The following is a 22,855-nucleotide window of genomic DNA, read 5'->3' on the forward strand; positions in this document are numbered from 1 at the left end:
ATTTAGTTGATGATAACAGTGCAGTGCTGCATTGAGGTTGGATGTGCAAAAAATTGATATATTTTTATCTACTCATGCGCTGTTGGTTTAACGAAAAAAGATTTTTTAAGTCGATGTGCTTAATGCTGTTACATGACATTATTTATTGTACTTTGCTAAACCAAATAACCAAGATAAAATAAATCAATTTTTTTTGCACATCCAACCAAATGGTTAGTCGAACACTTTAAACTAATTTCTTATTCATACAATCATAGTCAATCCGGTTATAAAGTTAATTCTCACTATGAGCTAAGCAGAAAAATGGCATCTTTTGCTTCTGTAGTTTTCAAGTTTGTTTTCAGTTTCAAAAGGCCAACTGGGCACGACCGGGTTCAACTCCATTCCATTCGACGTGTTCGTCCAGTACCGTTCTGAGCCCGTCCGTTCGCAACGTTATCGGATTTTAGCGGCAATGATAAGATTTCAGTTTGTCCAAGCTATTGATAAGCGTGATACCTTCGATGAGTTTCACCTAGTGGTCGTTGTCGGCTGGAAAGGAATGCCTTTTCCCGGGCAGATAGCGTGTACGTGTCGAAGCGGTAGCAAGTGTTGTACTGTGTGCGCGCCTTGCCGCTTAGCTCGGTCGATCAACGGTCAATCAACCGGATTCGCTTAAACCGAAAATCTCATTCCCGTGCGAATGAGCGCATCCGAATTACATCATTCGGTGTCCAGTGCCGGCCGATTTACTCATCATCTGGTGAAATATGTGTGACGAAAACGGACTGCCAATTTCATAACATTTCTTGCGGAAAGTTTCATAAATTCTGGATACGTAGACAGCGACCGGAGTTCACATCAGTCGGTGTATTTACCTTCGTGACCTAATTGATATTTGATTACTGTGTTCTGGCCGTTATCTAAGAGCGAGTACAAGGAAGAGACGTGCTTTTGATAATACGGTCAGCGGGACGGGACGGACTGACGGAGACGGTGATACTGAAAATTGATTATCATATGCAAACGGCGAGAGGTGCGAAGTGAAGTGACTGTATTGGGATTTGGTTGCCTGCAATTTTTCAAGCAGTGTTACTTGATATGTCGCCACTGATCATTGCTGTGCTGCTGGTTAAGGGAAGCTTAGCGATTCCGGAACTCCACGAAGGGAGCGGTGATTACGATGCGGTTGAAGTTGTCGATCAGAAGCCCTCACACCCGATTCCGTCGGATGATGAAGTGTTAGATCCAATAATATTGGATGATTATTTTTACTCAGAAGACGATGACGATTATAATGTCAACTCGAAGGAAGCAAACCATACCGTCGGTAGGCACTCTGAATGGCCGACTGAAGACGCACCTGCCAATAGTACGATCTCTAGTCAAGGAGTAAATGAAGAAGTTAACAGCACTGAGGGAACCTTTCAATTGGATTTGCTGGAAGGTGTTGACTTTAGCCAGGAAAGCTCGGCGGAAGCGAATGAAACAATCGAACCCAAACTGGTGGAAGCCGGCTTGCGGAAGATTGCGCTAGAGGAGGCGCCAACGAATTGCAGTGATTACAAGGTATGTGGCTTGCGCAATTATTGAGTTCGATGAGGTTCGCAGGGTTTCTGATTCATGGGGTGCAAAAAGCGAGCGATTTTTTGGCGTGTTTGGCGTAGCATTCCACGCTGTTTACTTCTTAGTCGTCACATGATAAGACACCGGTTCTCGGTACGGTCTTACTACATGTGTATTCTCAATTGCGTACGAAGGCTGTGCAAACACTCAACATTGTCACCGATTGCGTCGGGAGTGGGTGCTTACAGCGCTTTTGTTGTTAGATTAGATAAAACATTATAGAATTGACTGTATTAAAGCCGGCGAAACATAATATTGCGTTGCTGGATTATGGAATCAATCGGACTGGCAGTTTGATTTTCTTGAAACCTGCACCGCTTGATTAGAGCGATTAGTTTTGAATAGTTTAACAGACATTAAGTTATCCGTAAACCTCTCCCTGCCGTATTTAATTGCTGAAAAATAAAAACTCCAAATTATCGAATATTGTTAATTGTGTATTTAGTGATAAACTTGAAGACTTTTATCAATATTTACCCAAAAGTTTGCAAGTTGTTAAATTGAAAATTCCATGCAACTTTACTGTTAATATTTACTGAATTTTATTGCATGCCATACTGTTTAGCATTGAACACACGAGAGATGCTACCGCTTCTTCATCGGATATCAATAAAATTGTAGCTCAAAAGCAGCAATTTAGAGATCAAGAGATTAGCGTTTTGCTATTCTCTTTTTATCATTATTACCTGGCTATAAAGTTGGGCTAAATAAACTGGCATGAAAACTTTTAGCCCAAAATATTACATAACAAAATTAGTTTTAAACTTATGCATGAATGCTTACTATTTTAGTCCTCTATGATTCATTACATCACAATTCATTCACAATTACGCGATATGCAGTGTACAGTAATCAAATTCACACAAATTGCAGTGATCAAATAAGGCCGAATCATAGCTGTGTGGCAATTGAGTTTGCAGTTTGGACATTGCTCTGCAGTTCAACTTAGGGTATTGAAGAAGCAATATTTTTTTGTAATTTATATATCATGGACGAGGAAGCTCATCAAACTGATTAAATCTACGATGGATAGTACACAGTGCTGTGTTCGGATTTCAGGTGGTTTGTCAAGTTCATTCGAATCACACCGATGGCTTCGTCAAGGTGATGGTCTCTCATGCCTGCTGTTCAACATAGCGCTCCAAGGTGTTATGAACCGAGCGGATATCAATACGCAGGGCACGATCTTCAACAAATTTGGTCAATTCGTCTGCTTTGTCAATATGGGGTGATATGGGTGTGCTGATAGTTGAATTATCAAAACACTTGGGCGCAAACCGAGAGAGCGTTCAGTAATTGAACTACGCAATATATTTTTGACTCCACATCAAAGTTTCGCAATATCATTCAGTCAACCATCCTTCCTCACCAAACGCTGCTCCACCTTTAATAAAAAAAGCAATTGCAGTCGAGCAGACTAAGTCCCCGTCCAAAGTGCACCCTTTACAAGACGCTTATTACACTGGTTGTTCGGGCATAAAACATGGACAATGCTCAAGGAGGACCTGTAAGTGCTCGGAGTTTTAGAAAAATGAATACAAAGAACGATCTTCGGCGGCGTACAGAAGGGAGGCTGAGGATGAACCATGAACTCGCACAGTTATTCGTACGAAACGCCACGAACTATGTCCATAATCATCTCCCCGTCGTAGACCTCGTATCGGCATTTGACAAACCTCAATTTCATGCTGATATCTGTGCTTAGTTTGATAGCTATCACATAGAGATTATCAAAGGTATGGGTCACATTTTCATGCTCGCCATCGACATACTTAATCTTATAGCTATGATCGTTTCTGTTAGGTATTTTGGTAAGAGGGTTCGAAGCTAACATTATGACGATGCCACCACAAGTTTCCTTCTCTAGCTTTAGTCACAATTGCTCGTCGCAATGTTGTACTTGGTTCTCCCATTTAGCCCAAAAAATTTTTATTGCTCTAATCTTCGGTAGACTATCTCTGTAATCTCTATCTCTGGTTTCTCGCTATCAAAGCAGTTCATGGAGAGCGATTTGCAGAGTAGGGGAAGACTGTCCAGAAGGCACCGTGGGGGCAGAATGGCCCATGCTATTAATTGTTTAAAAACGCGGAAACTATTTGGTAAAATTATAAATGCGTATTTTATTTTGGTGTAAAACAAGCTAATTCATAATTGTGTAGAATGTAAAAGCATCAAACATAGCCACATACAATAAAATCAAGCGGTTATCCGCGACCTCATTCCACATGTAAGAAATCACAGTTTTCTCTTAAGCTTTTACCGCTAGTCGGTATGCAAATTTCATAATAAATACAGTCTATCTAATTGATATACTGTCATACTCGATGATTCATCACAAAAACGGCATTAACTAGGCATGTTTTTCACATATATTGCAAAAAACTTCAAAATACAAAACAGAGGTAGAATGCCTCACAGCGGGATCGAACAGTTATAAAATATTTTTAATTTGCAGTACATCTCTTGTTTCGAATTATTTATTAAAAATGTGGCAATATTATGTATTGTATAGGGCTTAGAATTTGCCTTAAACCTAATTGTACATTGTTTAACGTACAATATTTCATCACACATCAGTTGGAGAAAAGTAGATGATTAAATTTTAGTGGCAATTATGTTGAGATATGAACCCATTATATCCCAGCAAAGAAGCGTATGTAACAAACGCTATAACGAACGCTTCCGCCATTTCGGCAGCCTAGTTCTAGGAGTTTATACAACACGTGATTAAATGTAAATTTTTGGTTGCGTTTAACGCCCAGCTGGGCAAACTTGGTGCGTTTTGTCCACGGGCTTTGGCGTTCTGCCTCACATAATGATTTTGACTCTTGCCAAAAATCGTCAAAAATAACAAAAAATACTGGTTTTTGCTAGGAAATTTCACCAGGAGTAAGTGTAAAAAAGATCCCAAAGTCTTCTAGAAGTTGAAAAACGTGGAACAAATACGCCGTTACTCTGCAATATGATGTTTTGCTTAAGCGGTGCATTCTGCACCACTTTACCCTAAGTGTAACGCCTTAACGCTTCACTGTGTCAGTGCGTCGATTCTCTCTGTTAGCTCCAAATTGACGAAGATCAGTAGGCTACATGATCGCAGCTACTTTTATACATATAAAGTTGATCGCGCTCGGGTAACAACTACCGTCACAGACGTCTGTCATACTGCCGAAAGTCATACTTAGTACGTATTCTACAAGACTCGAAGGTCTGGGAAACTACACTGCCGTGCCAAATGTATCGTGTACATAATGCTAATAAGAGCCCTCTACGGTTACGAAACGTGGACTATGCTCGACAGGAAGCAAGCACTTGCAAGCACTGGCTGTTTTCGAACGTCGGATGTTTAGGACTATCTTTGACGGTAGATGAGAACGAAAAAGTTAACATATAAGTACCAAAGTGGAGGCAATATACGTGCGAAAATTTTGACAATTATTTGTAATTCCATAAGCTTTTAACTTCACTTTTTGCACTAACGTAAGAACTGACGACACTATTAACACAAGGCATAACACTTATCGTTCTTACAAACATAAAAAGTATATTTACCTTTTACCGACCGGTTTCGGGCAACTAGCCTATCGACGGGGTAATGCCCAACTGATTGCGTTGAAGAGAGAGTTATATTTTTAAGCCTGTTAATTTGAAGAGAGGTGACATGATGGGAGCCTCATCTTCGTTCATCAATTGATCAGCTGTTGTGATGAACATCGACTCCCACGCATTTAGTTGTGAGGCCTTCCTGATTCCCTTAATCACTTTTGCGTTATCCCAGTCGATTTCATGGTGAAAGTTTGCTGTATGTACTGCCACACTGGAATCGTTGGTTCGGTTGTTTTCCACTGCCTTTTTGTGCTCTTTTAAGCGTACCTTGAATTTTCGTCGCGTCTGCCCAATATATACCGCCGGGCAGTCTTTGCATGGTATTTGATAGATTCCGGACATTTCGTTTGTAGGAATCTTATCTTTCGCGTTGCATAGAAGCTCACGTAGTGTGTGGTTGCTTTTGTGCACGACGTGAAAACCATGTCTACTAAGAGCATTTTTGATCGGATTTGTGATTTTGGGGCAGAACGGCATACTGATCCTTTCAACATTGTTTCTCTCTGGTTGCAGTGTGGTAGCGTTTTGTCTATGTTGTAATTCCATCTTGCATTTTATACAACGGTTTTTATAACACGCAACTTCTTCTTCTTCAGCATAGAGCCGGGGTGACTCGTCGCGAATTTCCTAGTCGTCTCAGAAATCGCAAATCGCTTTCGACCTGGTCGAGCCATCGTGCACGTCGGGCCCCCCGTTCCTAGTGCCGGTGGGGTTGTTGAAGAGGACTATTTTCGTCGCAATGTCGTCCGGCATCCTTACGACATGTCCGGCCCACCGTAGCCTGCTAACTTTCGCTAGATGTTCGGTTGGAGTCTCTCCAAGCAGTGCCTGTAGCTCGTGATTCATACGCCTCCGCCACTCTCCGCTTTCAGTTTGTACTCCGTCAAATATCATCCGCAGCACTTTCCGCTCGAACACGGCAAGGGCGCGTATGTCCTCCGTGAGCAGCGTCAAGGCTTCAAGTCCATAAAGAACTACCGATCTAATAAGGGTTTTGTACATTGTTAGCTTCGTGCGGCGGCGTATTTTTCCTGATTGTAGCGTTTTACGAAAGGCGAACTAGGTCCGACTTCCCGCTTGGATGCGTTGTTGTGCGCGGTCACCAGCGATCCCAAATACACGAACTCCTCTACCAATTCTAGTTTGTCGCCGTCAATGGTTACCGTTCGTGGGAGATGCGCGTTTGTTTCCTTTGAGCCTCTTCCTTTCATGGTTTTGGTTTTCGACGCATTTATTTTTAGCCCAATTCTCCTAGACTCCGCTTTCAGACTGGCGTAGATTGCCTCCGCCGTTCCTGGCTACGATATGATATGATGGCTATGAAGTCATCTGCAAAGCCTAGAAGTTGGCTACCCTTGGTAAAAGTCGTGCCTCTCGTTTCGATGCCCGCTCGTCGGATCACCCCCTCAAAAGCGATGTTGAACAGCATGCAGGATAAACCTTCACCTTGTCTCAACCCTCGACGCGTCTCGAAGGGACTCGAGAGTGTCCCAGAGATGCGTACGAAACACATCACTCGATCCAATGTAGCTCTGATCAGTCGCTTCAGTTTGTCCGGAGAACCGTATTCGTGCATTATCTGCCATAGCTTGTCTCGATCGGCTGTATCGTATGCTGCTTTGAAATCAATAAAGATGTGATGCGTGGGCACGATGCGTGGGCACGTTGTGCGAACCCCCATGAAACCCACCTGTTAATTCCCTACGAAACCTTGTGCTATCGGTGACAACCGGCGTAACAGAATCTGGAAGAGTACCTTGTAGGTGGCGTTTACCAGCGTAATACCGCGATAGTTGCAGCAGTCTAGCCGATCACCCTTTTTGTAGATGGGACAAACCACTCTTTCCATCCATTCCTCCGGAGCTTTTCCTCCTCACAAATCCTCCAAATAACCCAGTGTAGAGCCTTTGCTAGCGTTTCTCCGCCACGTTTATAAAGCTCTGCCGGTAGACGGCCCTTCCCAGCGGGTTTATTGGTCTTCAGTGGCCCGATTTCTCGTTTAACTTCTTGGAGATCAGGTGCTAGGACATTACTATCTTCTATGGGCGCTCCTATGTTAATTTCCGTTCCGCCTCCTTCTGCGACTTCGCCATTGAGACGTTCATCGAAGAACTGCTTCCATCTGTCGACCACCTCGCGCTTGTTTGTGATTAGATTCCCTCCCTCGTCCCTACACATGTCAGGTTTCGGTGCGTAGCCCTTTCGAGTTTGGTTCACCTTCTCATAAAACTTGCCCGTGTCATTAGCTCGGACTATCTCGTCGGTATTTGGCCAGGTTCTCTAGTGGCAATACTTAGATAATTTTTCCAAGCAGATTTTCTCCTCCCACCGCTTGTTGGCATTTCCCATCAAACAAACCATTTTGTGTACTCCGAAGCTTAATACCCAGTGCCGCGTTAGCGGCCTTTCCGTTGGCCGAGCGTATTGTGCCCCAACCGTCTTCGAGGTTTGAAGCACCTAACTCCTCGGTAGAAGGAAGTGCCTCATTCAGTATTCGCGCGAAACGGCAACTTACGGGTTATCTAGCTGCCGGATGTTCAGCCGAGGAGGGCAGCTTTAACGTGTCCGGTATACGGTGGACAGGTTTGAGCGCACATGTACTGCTACTAGGTAATGGTCAGAATCAATATCCGCCCCCCGTCGGGAGCGTACGTTCGTGATGTTAGAGAAAAACACGCAACTTAATACTCCTGAATATATGATTAAGGTCTAACTAAATATTGCAATTATCTATACTGCTTTATAATTCACAGTCATGAGTTGTATATGAGGACACGCACGACTGCAAAACAACTTAATGGTCACTTTGTTTTGATATACTCTAATCATTATACAATCCCAATGTGAAATTGACATGCATACGATTTAATGTGAACTTTCTATTACGATGTTGTGTTATCTGGTGACGAACAACCAAGGATCGAATATGTTGGTGGAACATTCTTATGCAGATGAAATTCCAATGGACGTCGCACTAGGATAAGTAAATAAGTGCTTGTAAAGACACTTTTTCTCATAACGTACCGCTCTGGTATGGTATGGTTCCAACTTTGGACACTTATGCTGCATCTTTGCTCAAAGCAGCATGTTCGAAGATGGTTTCATGATATCTCCTTAAATAAGTTAGGTCCTTTTCACTCAAACTTCGAACACTTTTATTTCAGATTTTGAACTAGGGGCATAGCCAGTAAGTATTCTCGAAGAGTAACTAAAAATTACTTTTAATCAATAGCAAAAAGCTAAAAATATTTCACAAAATTTGAGGAGTCAATCCCGCCGTAGTAGTTAGCATACACGCCTCTGATACCGAGGACTTGAGTTCAAATCCCAATTCCTGTGATTATTTTTGAATATAATCGCTGACTCCTGAGAGACATGGTATGGTTGACAATGTTGATATGCGACGGTGATGATGGTTTATAACTGCTGTACAGTAACTAATATAGCCACTGGAGATGATTTGTTTAAAAAATTGCTTAGCTTAGCTTAGGTAGACTGCCCGTAGTTTCACTCCGTGATTGACCAAACCAGTAAGATTGCACAAAGAACCAATTAAATGGCGCTTGGGAGTAGCATGACATTCTCATTGTGCACCTTCTACTGATTCAATACTTTGAAAATTGACCAGACCAATACCGACGCCGGCCACGACCAAAAGGCAGTACTAAATGGGAAAAGGAAGGAATATTAGTCCGATACTTGTTGCTGCTAGAGACCGCGGGTACTGCTGCATCTCCATAAGTATCACGGGATAGGATTTGTTTTAGCAGATAGCAGGGCAAGGTACATCAGGTTTCATCTTGGTAGATGATATTATCCAAAGAAATACAGTTATTTCCGTAAGTATAATATAAACAAGTCCCGCGCGAATCCACTGTATGGACGGAAAATCTTGCATCCGTCTTATAGATAATGTTGACTTGATTTATTATTTTCTCGTAAATTTAAAATAAAGATATTATGGTGGTCATCAATCACGCGTTCTAATTCGTTTACGAATCATTACTTTAAAAACTTTGCTGCTATAGGAATATATCGTTTCATAACAAAGAACATACAAATAACGTGTTCTGTATTATTTTTGTAAGTTACAATACAAACTACTATTCAAAGCTGCTAGATTCGAATTTAAATTTGCGTATTTGTCACAGTTTCGGATAAATTTGGTTGTCAAAGTTGTTGCAACGAACGAGGCACGAAATCAAGCGATGCCGATCGCTTGCAAAAAATACTTAGAACCTCAGGACCATTAACGAAAACTGGGAATAACAATGTGCTTCACGAATGATTAGAACAAAATTAAATTAAAAACAATGTTCATTGCGCAACAATTTCAAATTCCCGGCGATTTTTATGAGGATGTAGATAATCATCACATTGCTAATTGGCTCACAACACCTGACAACAAAAACCAGGAACAGTGAAACCAATAAAGCTTTGCCAATAAAGCGAAGAGTCCCTAAGTTGATAATCATTTCCCCCTACCAACGCAAATATATAGAGAATATAGCACCCTACACGCTCTCACATATTTCAAACAGATTTTGAACAGTTGACAAAATTATCTAAAAAAGTCATGTAGATGTACCCAAAGAAACACAGGAGTAACTCCGGGACAATGTGACATATGACCACCTTCTGTAGGAGTTATGAAAATAGAAAAAAATCTCGTGAAAGTTCTCAAATTTGGTGAAAAAATATTGAAAAATAAACCATTTTACCATTTTAGAGAATTTTTCGGCGCTAAAAATGAAATAGATCTTAGAGGGGTTAATTCAATAATTTAATAAACGCAAATTTTACCGAACGCTCGGCTGTCCAAATCTCGGCAAAATTTAGCCGACTTCGGCGCTTTTTTTTAAGTGTGTAGACGTAAGAGGCGTGAATACTAACCACTTCGCCGAAATTGACCCTTACACTTCCATTTGATTTTGTCCGAAATAGATAAATCACCCTGATATACATTAAAGACGTCACACATCGCCCTTATGGGTTCGTTTTTGCGTTGATATTGTAGTCTTAAAAAAATCCTATGATCTGAGGTCTCTCGGTGGAATGTTGATGACAATTTGGGAGAAAATGAAAGGATAATCAATTTTGCGTATCAGTAGCTACTGCTGAGTGTTTCTCCAGATGTAAAATAATTTAACTGAGTTGGGTTCTTTTGCGTGAGATAAAGATCACAGAGCACTTGGACACACTCAGGATAAGCAAATTTCGAGCACACCAATCGCTAAAGTTATTGGGGTAGCGCTCTTGCATTACATTAGGTTGCAGCAACTCATTTACGACTAATGTTAGTTATAAATAAGTTGCTGTAACCCAATGTGATGAAAGTGTGCTACTTAGGCAGCTGCCGAACATACAAGATAAAGCTTTTGATCGTTAGCATGAAATAAATATCGGCCAGATCGACCTTATAGACGTCGTTGAAAAATAATAATAAAGAAAAACCAAAGGTTCCAAGCTACTCCGTAACGCCGTTACGCCCGTAAAGTTTATGAAGGATTGTGATTAATGACCGCCTATATTAGGAGATAAGCTGCGAGCTGCGACCAATAACGTATGAGCTCCTTTTCCCATAGCCCTAACGCAGTGTGAAGTACACTCTGCTAAATTTGTAGCAGTTGATCTGCAGCTTTCAAACAACTTTGGTCCCAAGCAAAGGAACGTAATTCATCGCAAATTTGCTATAGTGTTTATCGTCTTTTTACTAATGATTAATCGCCTTAAAAATTTTTAATCCGAAAATGACAAATTGAATTCAGTGACACTTTTATTATCAAATTTTGGCAACTCATGACTCAATATTCTCATTAAGTAGATAACTTCTTTCACTTTCGAAAAAAAGCAAAAAAAAAACATTTACGTACTGACTAATGTGACAACTAGCTAACTGATACTTATCACCCGCAAAAAAAAACGAACAAAACACATTGCGAAAAAATTTCCTAATGTTGCTTCTCTGTTTCGTTTTCTCACGCGCGCAGAAATTATCAGTCCAACCGCGCTTCGTGAATTCCAGCTACAACGTTATCAGAAAGTGCTGCCCACGTGGGGAAAGCTTCCAGACGGGCGATAAGAACCACAAGCATGCCGCGATGTGCGGAACCGGCGAACCGTGGGGACCCTTTCAGGTGCAGGCAATTATCGCCCAGTTCTATCACGATTGTATCGAAGATTTGGAACTGGATCCACCCCGGTTGGGACTGATGTTTGGTAATCCCTGCCCGGTGGAGGGCGGCTTGGTGCGATTCGGACCGGACACCAAGGACGGTCTGTTTGTGCTGCAGAACGGATCACTGCTGGTGATCAACGAGTTGGTTGAGGAGTTTGACATTTTCGACAGCTATTGTCTGGATGTCGGTAGGGACAGCGGAGCGCTGAATGCGTACGTGTGCCCTTCGGAGATACGCATCGGAAGGGATATATTCAAGGGCCAGATGGTGGCACTAGCGCTGTGTTTGATCTTCGCCATTCCACTGCTGCTGGCGACCGCGTTCTTCTACGTGGAGATACCGGAGTTTGATAACATTCACGGAAAGGCACTTTCGTTGAATTGTATCAATTTTGCTATCGCTTTGTTGCTGGAGAGTATTTTTCAACACAAGACCAGAGGTCATGGATCTACGGACGGTAAGAAAGTTTTCAGTTTGATGGATCAATTTTATTTCTAAAGTTTTTGGTTTCTTTGTAGACACAATCGTGTTGGCAAACTATGCGGAATATTTCATTTTGGCGACGTTCTTCTGGCTGTTGGTGAATTGTATGAATAACTGTATTCATGCTTGGTAAGATTTAAAACAAATTCTAAAAAAATTGCATGAAATGATATAATTTGTACATCAACAGGTACTTTTTACCAAAAGGAATTCAGATATGTATGGGCGGTGAAAAACGAACTTTTGCGTTGTATGCTGCCTTTGCTCAATTGGTTCCACTGGCTATAATATTACTGAATCCCCCACATGGAGGTAACTTACTCAAAGAATCAATTTAATTTAGCTAGGAAACTTAACGGACGTTCTCTTTATCTGCCCACAGATCCACAGATCCTCAAACACTATTTCTTCATTCCAATCATGGTCGTAATCGTTCTCAACATGCTCAGTTTTGTCATCACATTCTGGGGTTTCCATCGAGTTAGTGACATTTTGATTCAGAATTATATTCTTCGAGGGCGTCTTAGTACTGGAGGTGAGGCAGCCGGAGCTGCCCTGTCACAGGTGCCGATAATCCGAACGACGGATGTAGAACGGGTTAAATATATGTAAGTACATTCTGTGCCAGTCGATGATAACTTGAAATATATGAGGAATATCTAATGTTGCAGGACAAAATACACTGCCATGCTGTTCGTGGTGATGGCCGGCGTCTGGAGCATCACGATCGCCACCTACTACACGACGCGGACCATTCCGATCCTGTACGATATCCTGTTCGGGTTGCAGGGTATTCTTATTTTCATAATTTTCATCTGCCTGCCGAGACCATTCCGAACGGTGAAAGCGTGGTTCCAGCGCAAGCAGTACTGTGGCTGCCGGGAAAGCGAAAACACCGTCAGCTTGAGACGGCATAACGCTTCGTACCGGGCAAGCAGTAGCAACGGAAACAAGGAAAGCGTTCCGTTGAACAATGTTGTGTCCTCGTAAGCGATGCCCTCTGGTGGATGTATCGTGTTTGGTCTCTTATGTTCGAATTTCACTATTTATATTTGTAAAACTGCTGCAGGGTTAACAATATTTTAGGTTAAGAAACTACGTACAAACATTGAAAAAGGAAATGCCTGCTTTTAGTTTTAAGTTTCTGGCTTTTTCAGTGAAAAATGAGTGTCGCATGAATTTAACTTTTATATTAAATAAGGAAGTGTTTTCAAAAGAGTTTTTTTTAGAGTGGTTTTAACCCAAAGGGTCATTCACCATCAAGGAAGTGTTTTGAAAAGAGTTGTTAAGGTTTATTTTAATTTTTCAAGCATATATATATATTTAATATCGACATACACTTTGCTCTAATGACTGGCTTACTTACTTTACGTTATTGGCGATGGTCCGTTATCGGTTCTGTGATGAAAGAACTTTGGTCCTCCAATCCTCCTGAACACCAGCTGACCGTACGTCGTCCTCAACAGTGCACATGCATCGGGTAAGGGATCTGCCCCGAAGACTACGGTCTTCGTCTCTTTCGTCGGGTTAGCAGGATAGAGAGTGCATCTCCCTGCTTCAGTCTATCCAACGTCAGGAAAGCGGCTGAGGTCTAACATGCTATTCTGACCATGATTTTGACCAATCCAACGTCGCACGAATCAGCGTAATTAGTTTTGTCGGAAAACCATATTCTAGCATTATCTGCCACAGCCTATTTCGTTTGACTGAATCGTACGCCGTCTTAAAGTCTACCAAGAGATGATGAGTCTGCAAGTTGTACTCCCGGAACTTGTCTAGCAACTGACGCAGAGTAAACATCCGATTCGTCGTGGAGCGAAAACCAGCTAGGTACTCGCCGACGAAGGATTGCGCTAACTATCTCAGTCTACAAAACAGGATACGGCCAAGCACCTTAGGCAGAATTGAGTCCATATCCGTTTTTTGAAAATTGCGCAAATGAGGCCATTCAACCACTTCTCCGGCATTTGTTCTTCCTCCCAGATCCTGACAGTGATCTGGCGGACTGTGTACTGCCGCTCGCTCCCCGTTTAAGAAGTTCAGCAGGAATATTTACCATTTTTCCCTGCAACCTTACCGTTTTCCAGCTCACAGATTGCCTATGTCTTCCAATGACAGGACGCAAGAATTTTTCCCTCCTGAACTGCACATTTGCATCTCCGATGATGATTTTCGCGACATATTTTGGGCACTCGTCATAGGTCCTCTCGAGTCTGACGTAGAACTCGTCCTTAGCATCATCGGATTTATCGGATTTGTCGGTACGTATATGTTGATTAGGCTGTAGTTGAAAAATTTGCCCATAATTCTCAACCCACATCTACGGTCATCTACAGGCCTCCACCGGATAACTTACTTTTGCTTTTGCTCTCCCAGCACTACGAAACCGACTCTATGTTCTGCTTTTCTACCTCCACTGCAGTAGATGTGGTACTTGAAACAAGTGCCTGCAATAGGGTCTACTGCGCGGAACTCCTTTACTCCGGAATTTGGCCACCGACTTTCCTGAATGGCAGTGGATTCCGAGTTGATGTTGCTCTAGAGTAAGCAAGCTAGCTTATGCCGGTTCATAGAGAGTTTGGATATTCCAGGTACCAAGTCTCCAACTGTTATCCATTAATCGTTTCCTTATTCTTTACTGTATTCTATGACGATTAATCCGTTACGTATTTTCATTTTACTTTATCGTGGTAAATTTACTTACTTACTTTTGTGTTCATGTCCGCCGGTCCGGCAGGGCTACCCGCCCTGGATTTTACCTGTCGCCAGGACAGGTTCGCTTCTACAGCCCGAATGTCGTTGGCTAGGCTGCGTCGCCGTGAGCCTCTGGCTCTGCCTCTTCTACGCTGTCCTTGTGGATACGAGTCGAGTGCTTCTCTGCAAACCTCGTTCGCTCCTTTCCTCAAGGTGTGTCCGATCCACTTCCACCTACGTTCACGAATTTTTGTGGCTATCGGCCGTTGATGACACCGACGATGGAGTTCCTCATTGGATATCCAGTTATCAGGCCACCAGGCATGAATGATGTATGTAGGTGATAAAATGCAGCCCTGCCTCACGCCAGCAGTACCCCTATTTGGGTCAGACAAGACGCCGTCGTGCAAAACCTTGTACGAGAGCGCCTCGTACTAAGGCTCGATGAGATGGACTAGCTTATTTGGAACTCCTCTATGCCTAAGTGCGCCCCAGATGTTTTCGTGATTGAGTCGGTCGAACGCCTTTTCGAAGTCAACGAACACCAGCAGAAGACAGTCCTGGAATTCGTTGATCTGCTCCAAAATAATGCGGAGCGTTGTGATATGGTCTACACATGATCGGCCAGCACGGAATCCTGCTTGCTGCCGCCGGAGAGTAGCGTCGATCTTCTCCTGGATCCGGTTGAGGATTACCTTACAGAGTACTTTGAGACTAATACAGAGCAACGTGATGCCAAACCAGTTACCGCATTCAGTTAGGTCTCCTTTCTTAGGGACTTTGACCAATATGCCGTGCATCCAGTCCACCGGAAAAGTTGCGGTTTCCCATATATTGCTGAAAAGCTAATGCATCATCTGGGCTGACAAAGATGGGTCAGCTTTGAGCATTTCGGCTGAAATACAGTCTATCCCTGGCGCTCTATTGGATTTCATACTTTTGATGGCTGCTACAGCTTCATCCAGTGATGGCGCTTCCAAGTTGACGCGATTAGTTCGACGAACTGTAGGCGTCATACGCTGCTGGTTTTGTTGGTCTCTGACATTTGAAACTTGGAAGAGCTGTTCAAAATGTTCAGTCCATCGCTTAAGCTGTTCTGTACGGTCAGTCAGTAGCTGACCAGCTCTGTCCTTTAGCGGCATCTTTGTATTCATCCTGGCACCACTAAGGCGGCGAGAAATATCGTACAACAAACGGATATCACCATTGGCGGCGGCGGTTTCTCCTTGTTCGGCTAGGGAGTTAGTCCAGGCTCTCTTGTCCCGCCTACAAGCACGTTTAACAGCCCTCTCCAGTTCGGCGTATCGTTGACGGGCAGCTGTCTTAGCCGATCTGGTCCGCGCTCGCTCAATGCCGGCTTTCGCCTCTCTCCGCTCGTCAATCTTCCTCCAAGTTTCATCCGAAATCCACTCCCTCCGCCCACTGCGCGCTTTGCCGAGGGTTTCATCACTAGTCGTGATGAAAGCGTTCTTGATGCCGGTCCATTGTTCTTCGACGGTTCCACCAGGTGGCAACTCCGAGGGTCGAGATTCAAGTTGTTCGACAAAAGCCCTTTTCAGGATTCTCCAATCGTCGGACGTCGCAGCGGCACCCAAATTTCTCCTACACTGAGACGTATCTCAGCGATAACAAGATAATGGTCGGATTCAATATCAGCGCTGAGTTTGTTGCGTACATCAAGAAGGCTCCTTCTCCATTTCCGGCTGATGCAGATGTGGTCGATTTGATTTTCTGTTCGGCCGTCGCGGGAAACCCACGTGACTTCATGTACTGGTCTATGGGGGAAGAGCGAGCCACCAATGACCATGTCGTTATTACCACAGAATTCTGGAAACAGCTCCCCGTTTTCGCTCATCTCTCCTAGGCCATGGCGTCCCATGACGCGTTCAAGGTTCGCGTTGCTTGAGTCAATCTTCGCGTTGAAGTCGCCCATGTGAATTTGGATGTCCCCCTTCGGGATTTTCTCAACCACGCTGTTCAGCTGGCTGTAAAAGCTCTCTTTCTCCTGCAGGTCGGCAGCATCTGTTGGCGCATAGCACTGGATTGCCGTAAGGTTCCTAACCTGTGTTCTGAATCTGGCAACGATTATTCGCTCATTTATTGGTTCCCACTTCATCAGGGCCGCACGTGCCGCTGGGCTCAGTAGGAATCCAACTCCTCTTTCACGAGTAGCATTTTCACCTCGTATGCCAGAGTAGAGCAAGACTTGCCCGGATGATGTCCTGTGTTCGCCAGTACCCGGCCAGCGGACCTCGCTCAGCCCCAGGATTTCAAGCTTCAGGCGGCTAGCTTCCCTTGCAAGTTGAGCCAGCTTGCCCTGCTGGGCAAGGGTCAGTATATTCCATGTTCCGATTCCGTGTCCATGTTTTCATGCTAAAGGTCGTTGCCAATAATCCGGAGAGATTTCTTCTTTCATTTTCGGTAACTTTTTGTATGTTCTGGTACAGTAGGCTGTTAACCTAAGGTCCTTATCCCGCTGATGGGGCTGCCATCTTAATGTGGGCGGGAGCCACTGTGCCCCCTTTCCTGTTAGCATACGACAACCGAAGTTGCGTACCCCAGCGGGCACCTCGTGGAGGTAGGAATAGGAGCTAATGAACAGAGGTTATGGAATGCACATGTTTATTCTTTGCCAGCCTTTGACAGCACCATGTCTCTTATAAATTTACTACAAGTGCAATACAAAATGGTGTACTAATCGAAATTGATCTTATCGCGGTTGCATGTCAAACAGCAATAAATCTGTTAGTTTTATAGAGCTATTACAACAGAAACACCCTGACCAAACAGTTTTTATTGCTGCTATTATGAAGAATACTAACGTTCAACACCAACATAATTTGCTTATGCGAAGCCATATTGCCATTCTAGTATTTCGTTTTAGCTCGCAAACAAAAATACACCAAAACAAAGAGTTTTACAGAAAGAAAGTTATTATCAATTGGTTTTACTGTCACCGTCATATTTATTTTGTTAAAACAACCGGTTTTCGAAAATGACAAAATATCAGTGACGCGTTGATTTTATTTACCTTTCATATCAATATGCACGATAAAATTAAATGCGCACATGTTGCAAACCAACGAAATTGCTTAAAATTTATTAAATACTAGCTGACCCGACAAACTACGTATTACCACAAATTAAACTGTGTTGTACATAAATCGTGAATCTCGGATGACCTTTGTCACAACCTTGAGTTTGATCTGGGGAGTTCATGGGTATTTTAATATACAAATTTTCCACACAGTAAAGTAGAAAACAATTCCCCCCACTGCTTAGCCTGATAAAATAAAGCGGTTAGCATTTAAATATTCGCCATCATAACAAACCATTTCGCCGAATACCATTGAGGAAACTTGTATTTCATTTGTTTAGGAGCCCCCCCTCTTGAAGCGGGGAGAGGTTTCAATTCACCGTAGAAAAAATTCTGGTCTCCAAAAACACTCACATGTCAAATTTTGTTCCATTTGCTTGATTAGTTCTCGTGTTATGAGCAAATTTGTATTTTATTTGTATGGAAGTCCCCCCTCTTAAAACGGAGAGGGGTCATTATTCCCCTCCTAAAGATGGGAGGGATCTCAATTCACCATAGAAAAAAGTCTTGTCTCCAAAAATACCCACATGTCAAATTTTGTTCCATTTGCAAGATTAGTTCTCGAGTTATGCAGAAATTTGTGTTTCATTTGTATGGGAGCCCCCCACCCCCTCTTAGTCTAACCATCATAAGAACCTTCCCTGGCCCCAAAAACCCCTGTATACAAATTGTCACGCCGATCGGTTCAGTAGTTTTCGATTCTATAAGGAACATAGGCAGACATAAATTCATTTTTATAGGCATAGATTTGTAAGGGAGCCCGTCTTTGCGGGACGAAGCACTTAGGCTCTCAAAGCCAGGTATAGTCCAAGGAGGACAACGCGAGGTGCATTCCGTCGATAGTTTTGGAGCGTATGATGGTGATGTTCGAGAAAAGCCGACCGGGGTGATGTTCAAAAGATCTCCAATGGCCTTGTGGATATTTTTGTGAGGAAAGAGAGAGCTCATGATCGTCAGGCCTCCGAAAGCTATCGTACCGCTATCGTTCGTGTCGGGTTATTGTACGACGTCTCCCACTGCACTTAGAATACTTTCACCTCCTTGTCCTCTACTTTTGTATCTACTACACGTTTATGATGGTACAGTGAAAGGTCCATTAGTTGGTCCTTGCCATCACGGATTCTCCACACTTTCTGGCCTGGCCTTCCTGCAGTGTCACGATGCCAACCTTACTGGGTTCTAGCAACCCCCTGTCGCCCCTCACGAAACTCAGCGATAAGCAGTTCAAGGTACCAAGCGTCCATTACGTGCCCTCCTAATGGAACTACCATCATAGCTAGCTAGTCTCGTGATGAGGCTACCAAAATAGCTTTAGTGACAAGAAAACACGCTTCTTAATTCGGAAGCTGGCCCCAAAACGAAAGCTGTTGAGAGCCGTTCCTAACCTGCAGTGTAGGTGCTGACTACGTTAAAGAAACGTCAACCCTTTAAGAGCTGCCTCTGCAATAAAAGCTCTGGGTTGACCGCGTAACAACACTCTGTATTCGCATAGGTGCCTCCTTAGTTTCCACCAGGATTGGTAACCCGATCTCTACCAACGTTGTTGGAAAAAGAGGCTGAGAACCTCTAGAGATACACGAGACACCGACTGTATGCATTATGCATTATTTTGCCACGAAATAAAACCCTTTTAAGTGCGCACTATGTTGTTATCTGCACCATGGTCAATAAAATGTTATTCGTGGACCGGAAGGGTCTCCCGCTACTACCCCAAGTCTCTGGTCGAACCACTGGGGACTTCCGGGGTGGACACTCACGGTCTCTTTTTACGACTAGCTCGACCTAGAGGAAAACTCTCCTTCTCGAGGTCGGCTCCTTGACTCGATCAAAGACCCAAGTCGGCTTAAGAAGCTGCTGCTCATTCTCCAGTTATTTAGTTACCTATTTCAAAAAATCTCTCTCTGTGTGGGGTGCCGGCCGGCTGTGGAAGCTGCCGATGGAAATGATGAACGGTGGAGAGTCTCTCCTGCTAGTCGCGGTGCCTCTTTCTGTTCCCCTGCGGGGCGATGTTTAACGGGGAAGCAGATGCAGATGATGCTTTCGGGGAAGGCGATGTGTGCTGCACGGGTGAATATGCCGTTGCTGGCCTAAAGTGTGCTGATTAATTCTGGAAATACGTCGACCAGAAAGGGTTCTGCTACTGATCGGATTCGATCCTACCACATGAAGGTGGTGCACTTCTCGATCACAGTGGCTTTTTCCGGCCACAATCTATGCCCCAAATTTGCTGGGTCAGTTACCGGCAAAAGTAGCTGGTTTTAGAGCTAGCAGACTACTTTGAGATTCGGTCACAGTGATAAATTTGTTTCTTAGTTACCTGATTTCGAATAATTGCTCACAGTCTGCTGCGATTTATTAGGGTGTTAAATGGTGCACATTGTTTTACTTATTGTCACTTAATCAACTTTTCATACTTCGTGATCACTTGTTCAGGTTTAAATGATCGAGCCTATCTTAGCTCAACCAGCATAACCCCTTATCTTAAACCAATTTCCTTTTTTCCCTTCCTGCATGATCCTTATTCCTCTTTCCATTATCCCCATTTTCCGGCAGATTTTATGTGTGTTTTGTGAAAACCCTAATTGTGAGCGTTATTTATAAATGTGTTTAAATTGACCGTTAGCCGCCATCGTATTACTAAACAATTTCCCTTATCTTTAATCCTGTATCCTACATATTCTAGTATTTATTTATTTAATGTTTTAATTATACATTGTGGCAAAATATCATACCCTAAAATTATAGCAAAATCAATAGTTGTAGCAATAATATATCATGAATTTCAATTGCATTCATCATGATCTCCAGTATATTTATTTTTCTCATCTCCGGCTCTGTATGCTCTCACAGGGTTTTATGGGGCAAAAAATTCGGACGGTAACAAAAATCAGGAGCCGAAAATTTCCATCAATGCTTGAAAGTATTTGTCCGACGAGTCATAAAAAATAATCCACCGGCACTGGCATAGGAAGGACCGACATGAAGAGCCAAATTTTGCACTAACACGCTTTGAAAATGTATCGTCGGTAACTTAGTTTGCCAAGATGACGCCGTAAACATTCGTTTTTCTTTGTTGTACCCAACGGGGATTCGCGGATCGAAACAAGCTGTAATCGAAGCCAAATATCGATCCGCGGATCCCCCAGCACATAACTTCTTAAGCGTTGCTTCAAAGACCTTGCCTTACCTAATTTTCCGTTCTTTCCTCCTTCACGCCTTCAAGGCGTCGCCTTGTCCCATTTTGTTTGGACACTATCAACACCTTAACACATCAATAAACGTGGTTGGTGTGGCTACAATATATTTGTTGTGTTACTTAGAAACATGTAAACAATTCAGTCCATATCACCCAAATATATTTATACCAAATATTTATTTGTCAATTTCTACTCCTTTAATAATTAAATATTTTAAAAACATTTTTTGTTGTTCCTGGGTTATTGTTGATAAACGCAGTTTTCCTGAATATTTATCTAATTCAATTCATATCCTGGTTCAACAGTAGAGTTGAGGTACCAGTAGTGGGTGTACAAGTAATGGTGGATCTCAGTAATGTTTGAAATGAAGAAAACTTCACGTCGGGATCCCAAAATAATGAAATTTTTCGTATTTCCACCATTACTAGTATACCCACTAGTACTGGTACATCTACCCTATGCTGTATGAGCAACTGTTTCATTAGGAAAATGTAGATAAATTCTCTTGACATATTCACAGATGGAGGTTGGGTCATGAAAAAATATCGAAAGAAAAACCGTGACCGAATGAGAGCAAAAACGTAAAATGAGAAAAAAAAACTGAGAAAGAAGCAAATGGAAGAAAAAGGGGAAAACAAAGCAAGAAAAGAGGAGACTGTACGAGGAAGAGGATGAACGAAAGAGATCGGATGAGAAATGAATGAAAAACGATAAAGTAAACCAAGGAAAAAGAAAGAAAATGAGCAAAAACTGAACAAAAAGTGCAAAACCGGGATTGAAAATGAGGAATAGAAAAGGGGAAAACACGGGAGCAGAAAAATTTATAAACAAAAACAGAAACAGAAGAAGAGGAAGGGAGAAAAAAATTAAAACGGAAAAGAAACGAGATAAACCGACAACCGGTACTTCACAGAAAATGAAGAACAGCAGGACATAATAAAAGGAAGTAAGGAACAGACGCAGAACAGAAAGCAAAAAAAATAGAAAAGGAGTCTGGAGGAGATCCGAAAAGAGAAAAAACGAACTAAAAATGAAGAAAAACGGAAGAAAAAAGACGAAAAACAAGAGGGCTGAAAAGGCGTAAAACGGGACTGGCAAAGAGGTGATAGAGGAAATAGTGGGCAGAAAAACAAATGGAAAAGGAAGAAAAACGCGACAAATGGAGGGAAGATTAGACAGAAAAAAACGTGCCAGAAAAGGTGAGAAAACGGGAAAGAAGAGAAAGAAAACGAGATAAGAAAAAGGTGGGACAAAATGGGAATGGGAAAATGGTACATTAAAAGAAGAAAAGAAAAACAGGAAGAACGGACCAAAAAAATATGTAAAAATGGAGAGAAAAAGACGAATTGTAAAGTAAAACAAAGCCTAGGTGCTACATTCCGTTATCGACACTTGACCTTCTGGTTTCTATAGGACAGACTGCACAGCCAGCTGTTAGAGTACAGGACAACTGCGGAGCTAGAGTGACGATCCTTCTGATTCTAACAGCCTCCCCCTGCCGAGATTCGAATATACGACAACTGGTTTGTTAGCAGTGATGCGAAGCCCACACTCGTGTGGTCTAATTTTCTCACATAGAAGTACTCATTGTAACGAACACGCCTGCATAAGCATCCCTTTCGGACTCTCGCAGGAATAAATATGCATATACGAAATATGCGACGAGTTTTTGCCAGTGTGTATTTAGCTGACAGCTACAGTCGTCGCACTCGTTTGCCATTGCAGCCCGAGTTCCTGATACCGATTACTCGCGAGGCTTTGCACTCCCGTTCGTGAGTAGAATCGAGGGCGAAGATGAAGAAGAAAAGAAAAAGTGATGCACAATCTGTATCCCAGTGCGCCACTAGGCCGTGATTGCTCACGACTAATTTTACACGCGAGTAAGCGAAAGACGATAGGAGATTGTGCTGTCGCGAGTGTGTAGGTAGCAGAATGTCTACACGCAGTAACGGCGGCTGGTTGTTTCACGCTTGTGTGAGCGGCATCTGCATTGAATG

General features: G+C 42.8%; 1 protein-coding gene across 1 annotated transcript; it reads left to right on the forward strand.

Moving 5' to 3' along the window:
* The first annotated feature begins 696 nt into the window (after positions 1-696).
* On the forward strand, positions 697-13,111 carry LOC128735353 (probable G-protein coupled receptor Mth-like 14). The gene is made up of 6 exons (XM_053829842.1): positions 697-1,548; positions 11,199-11,844; positions 11,906-11,999; positions 12,061-12,182; positions 12,253-12,478; positions 12,542-13,111. The coding sequence occupies exons 1-6, from the start codon at positions 1,081-1,083 to the stop codon at positions 12,858-12,860; spliced, it is 1,875 nt and encodes a 624-aa protein (XP_053685817.1). The 5' UTR covers positions 697-1,080; the 3' UTR covers positions 12,861-13,111.
* The last annotated feature ends 9,744 nt before the right edge of the window (positions 13,112-22,855 follow it).

This window comes from Sabethes cyaneus, chromosome 2 (genome assembly GCF_943734655.1).
Source record: "Sabethes cyaneus chromosome 2, idSabCyanKW18_F2, whole genome shotgun sequence".
Classification (NCBI taxonomy): domain Eukaryota; kingdom Metazoa; phylum Arthropoda; class Insecta; order Diptera; family Culicidae; genus Sabethes; species Sabethes cyaneus.

Bases quoted from the DNA above. Each gene is read 5' to 3' on its own strand.
- LOC128735353 (XM_053829842.1), top strand. From the start codon at position 1,081: ATGTCGCCACTGATCATTGCTGTGCTGCTGGTTAAGGGAAGCTTAGCG. The intron at 1,549-11,198 runs GTATGTGGCTTG...TCACGCGCGCAG, and splicing joins CGAATTGCAGTGATTACAAG to AAATTATCAGTCCAACCGCG. The intron at 12,479-12,541 runs GTAAGTACATTC...CTAATGTTGCAG, and splicing joins GTAGAACGGGTTAAATATAT to GACAAAATACACTGCCATGC.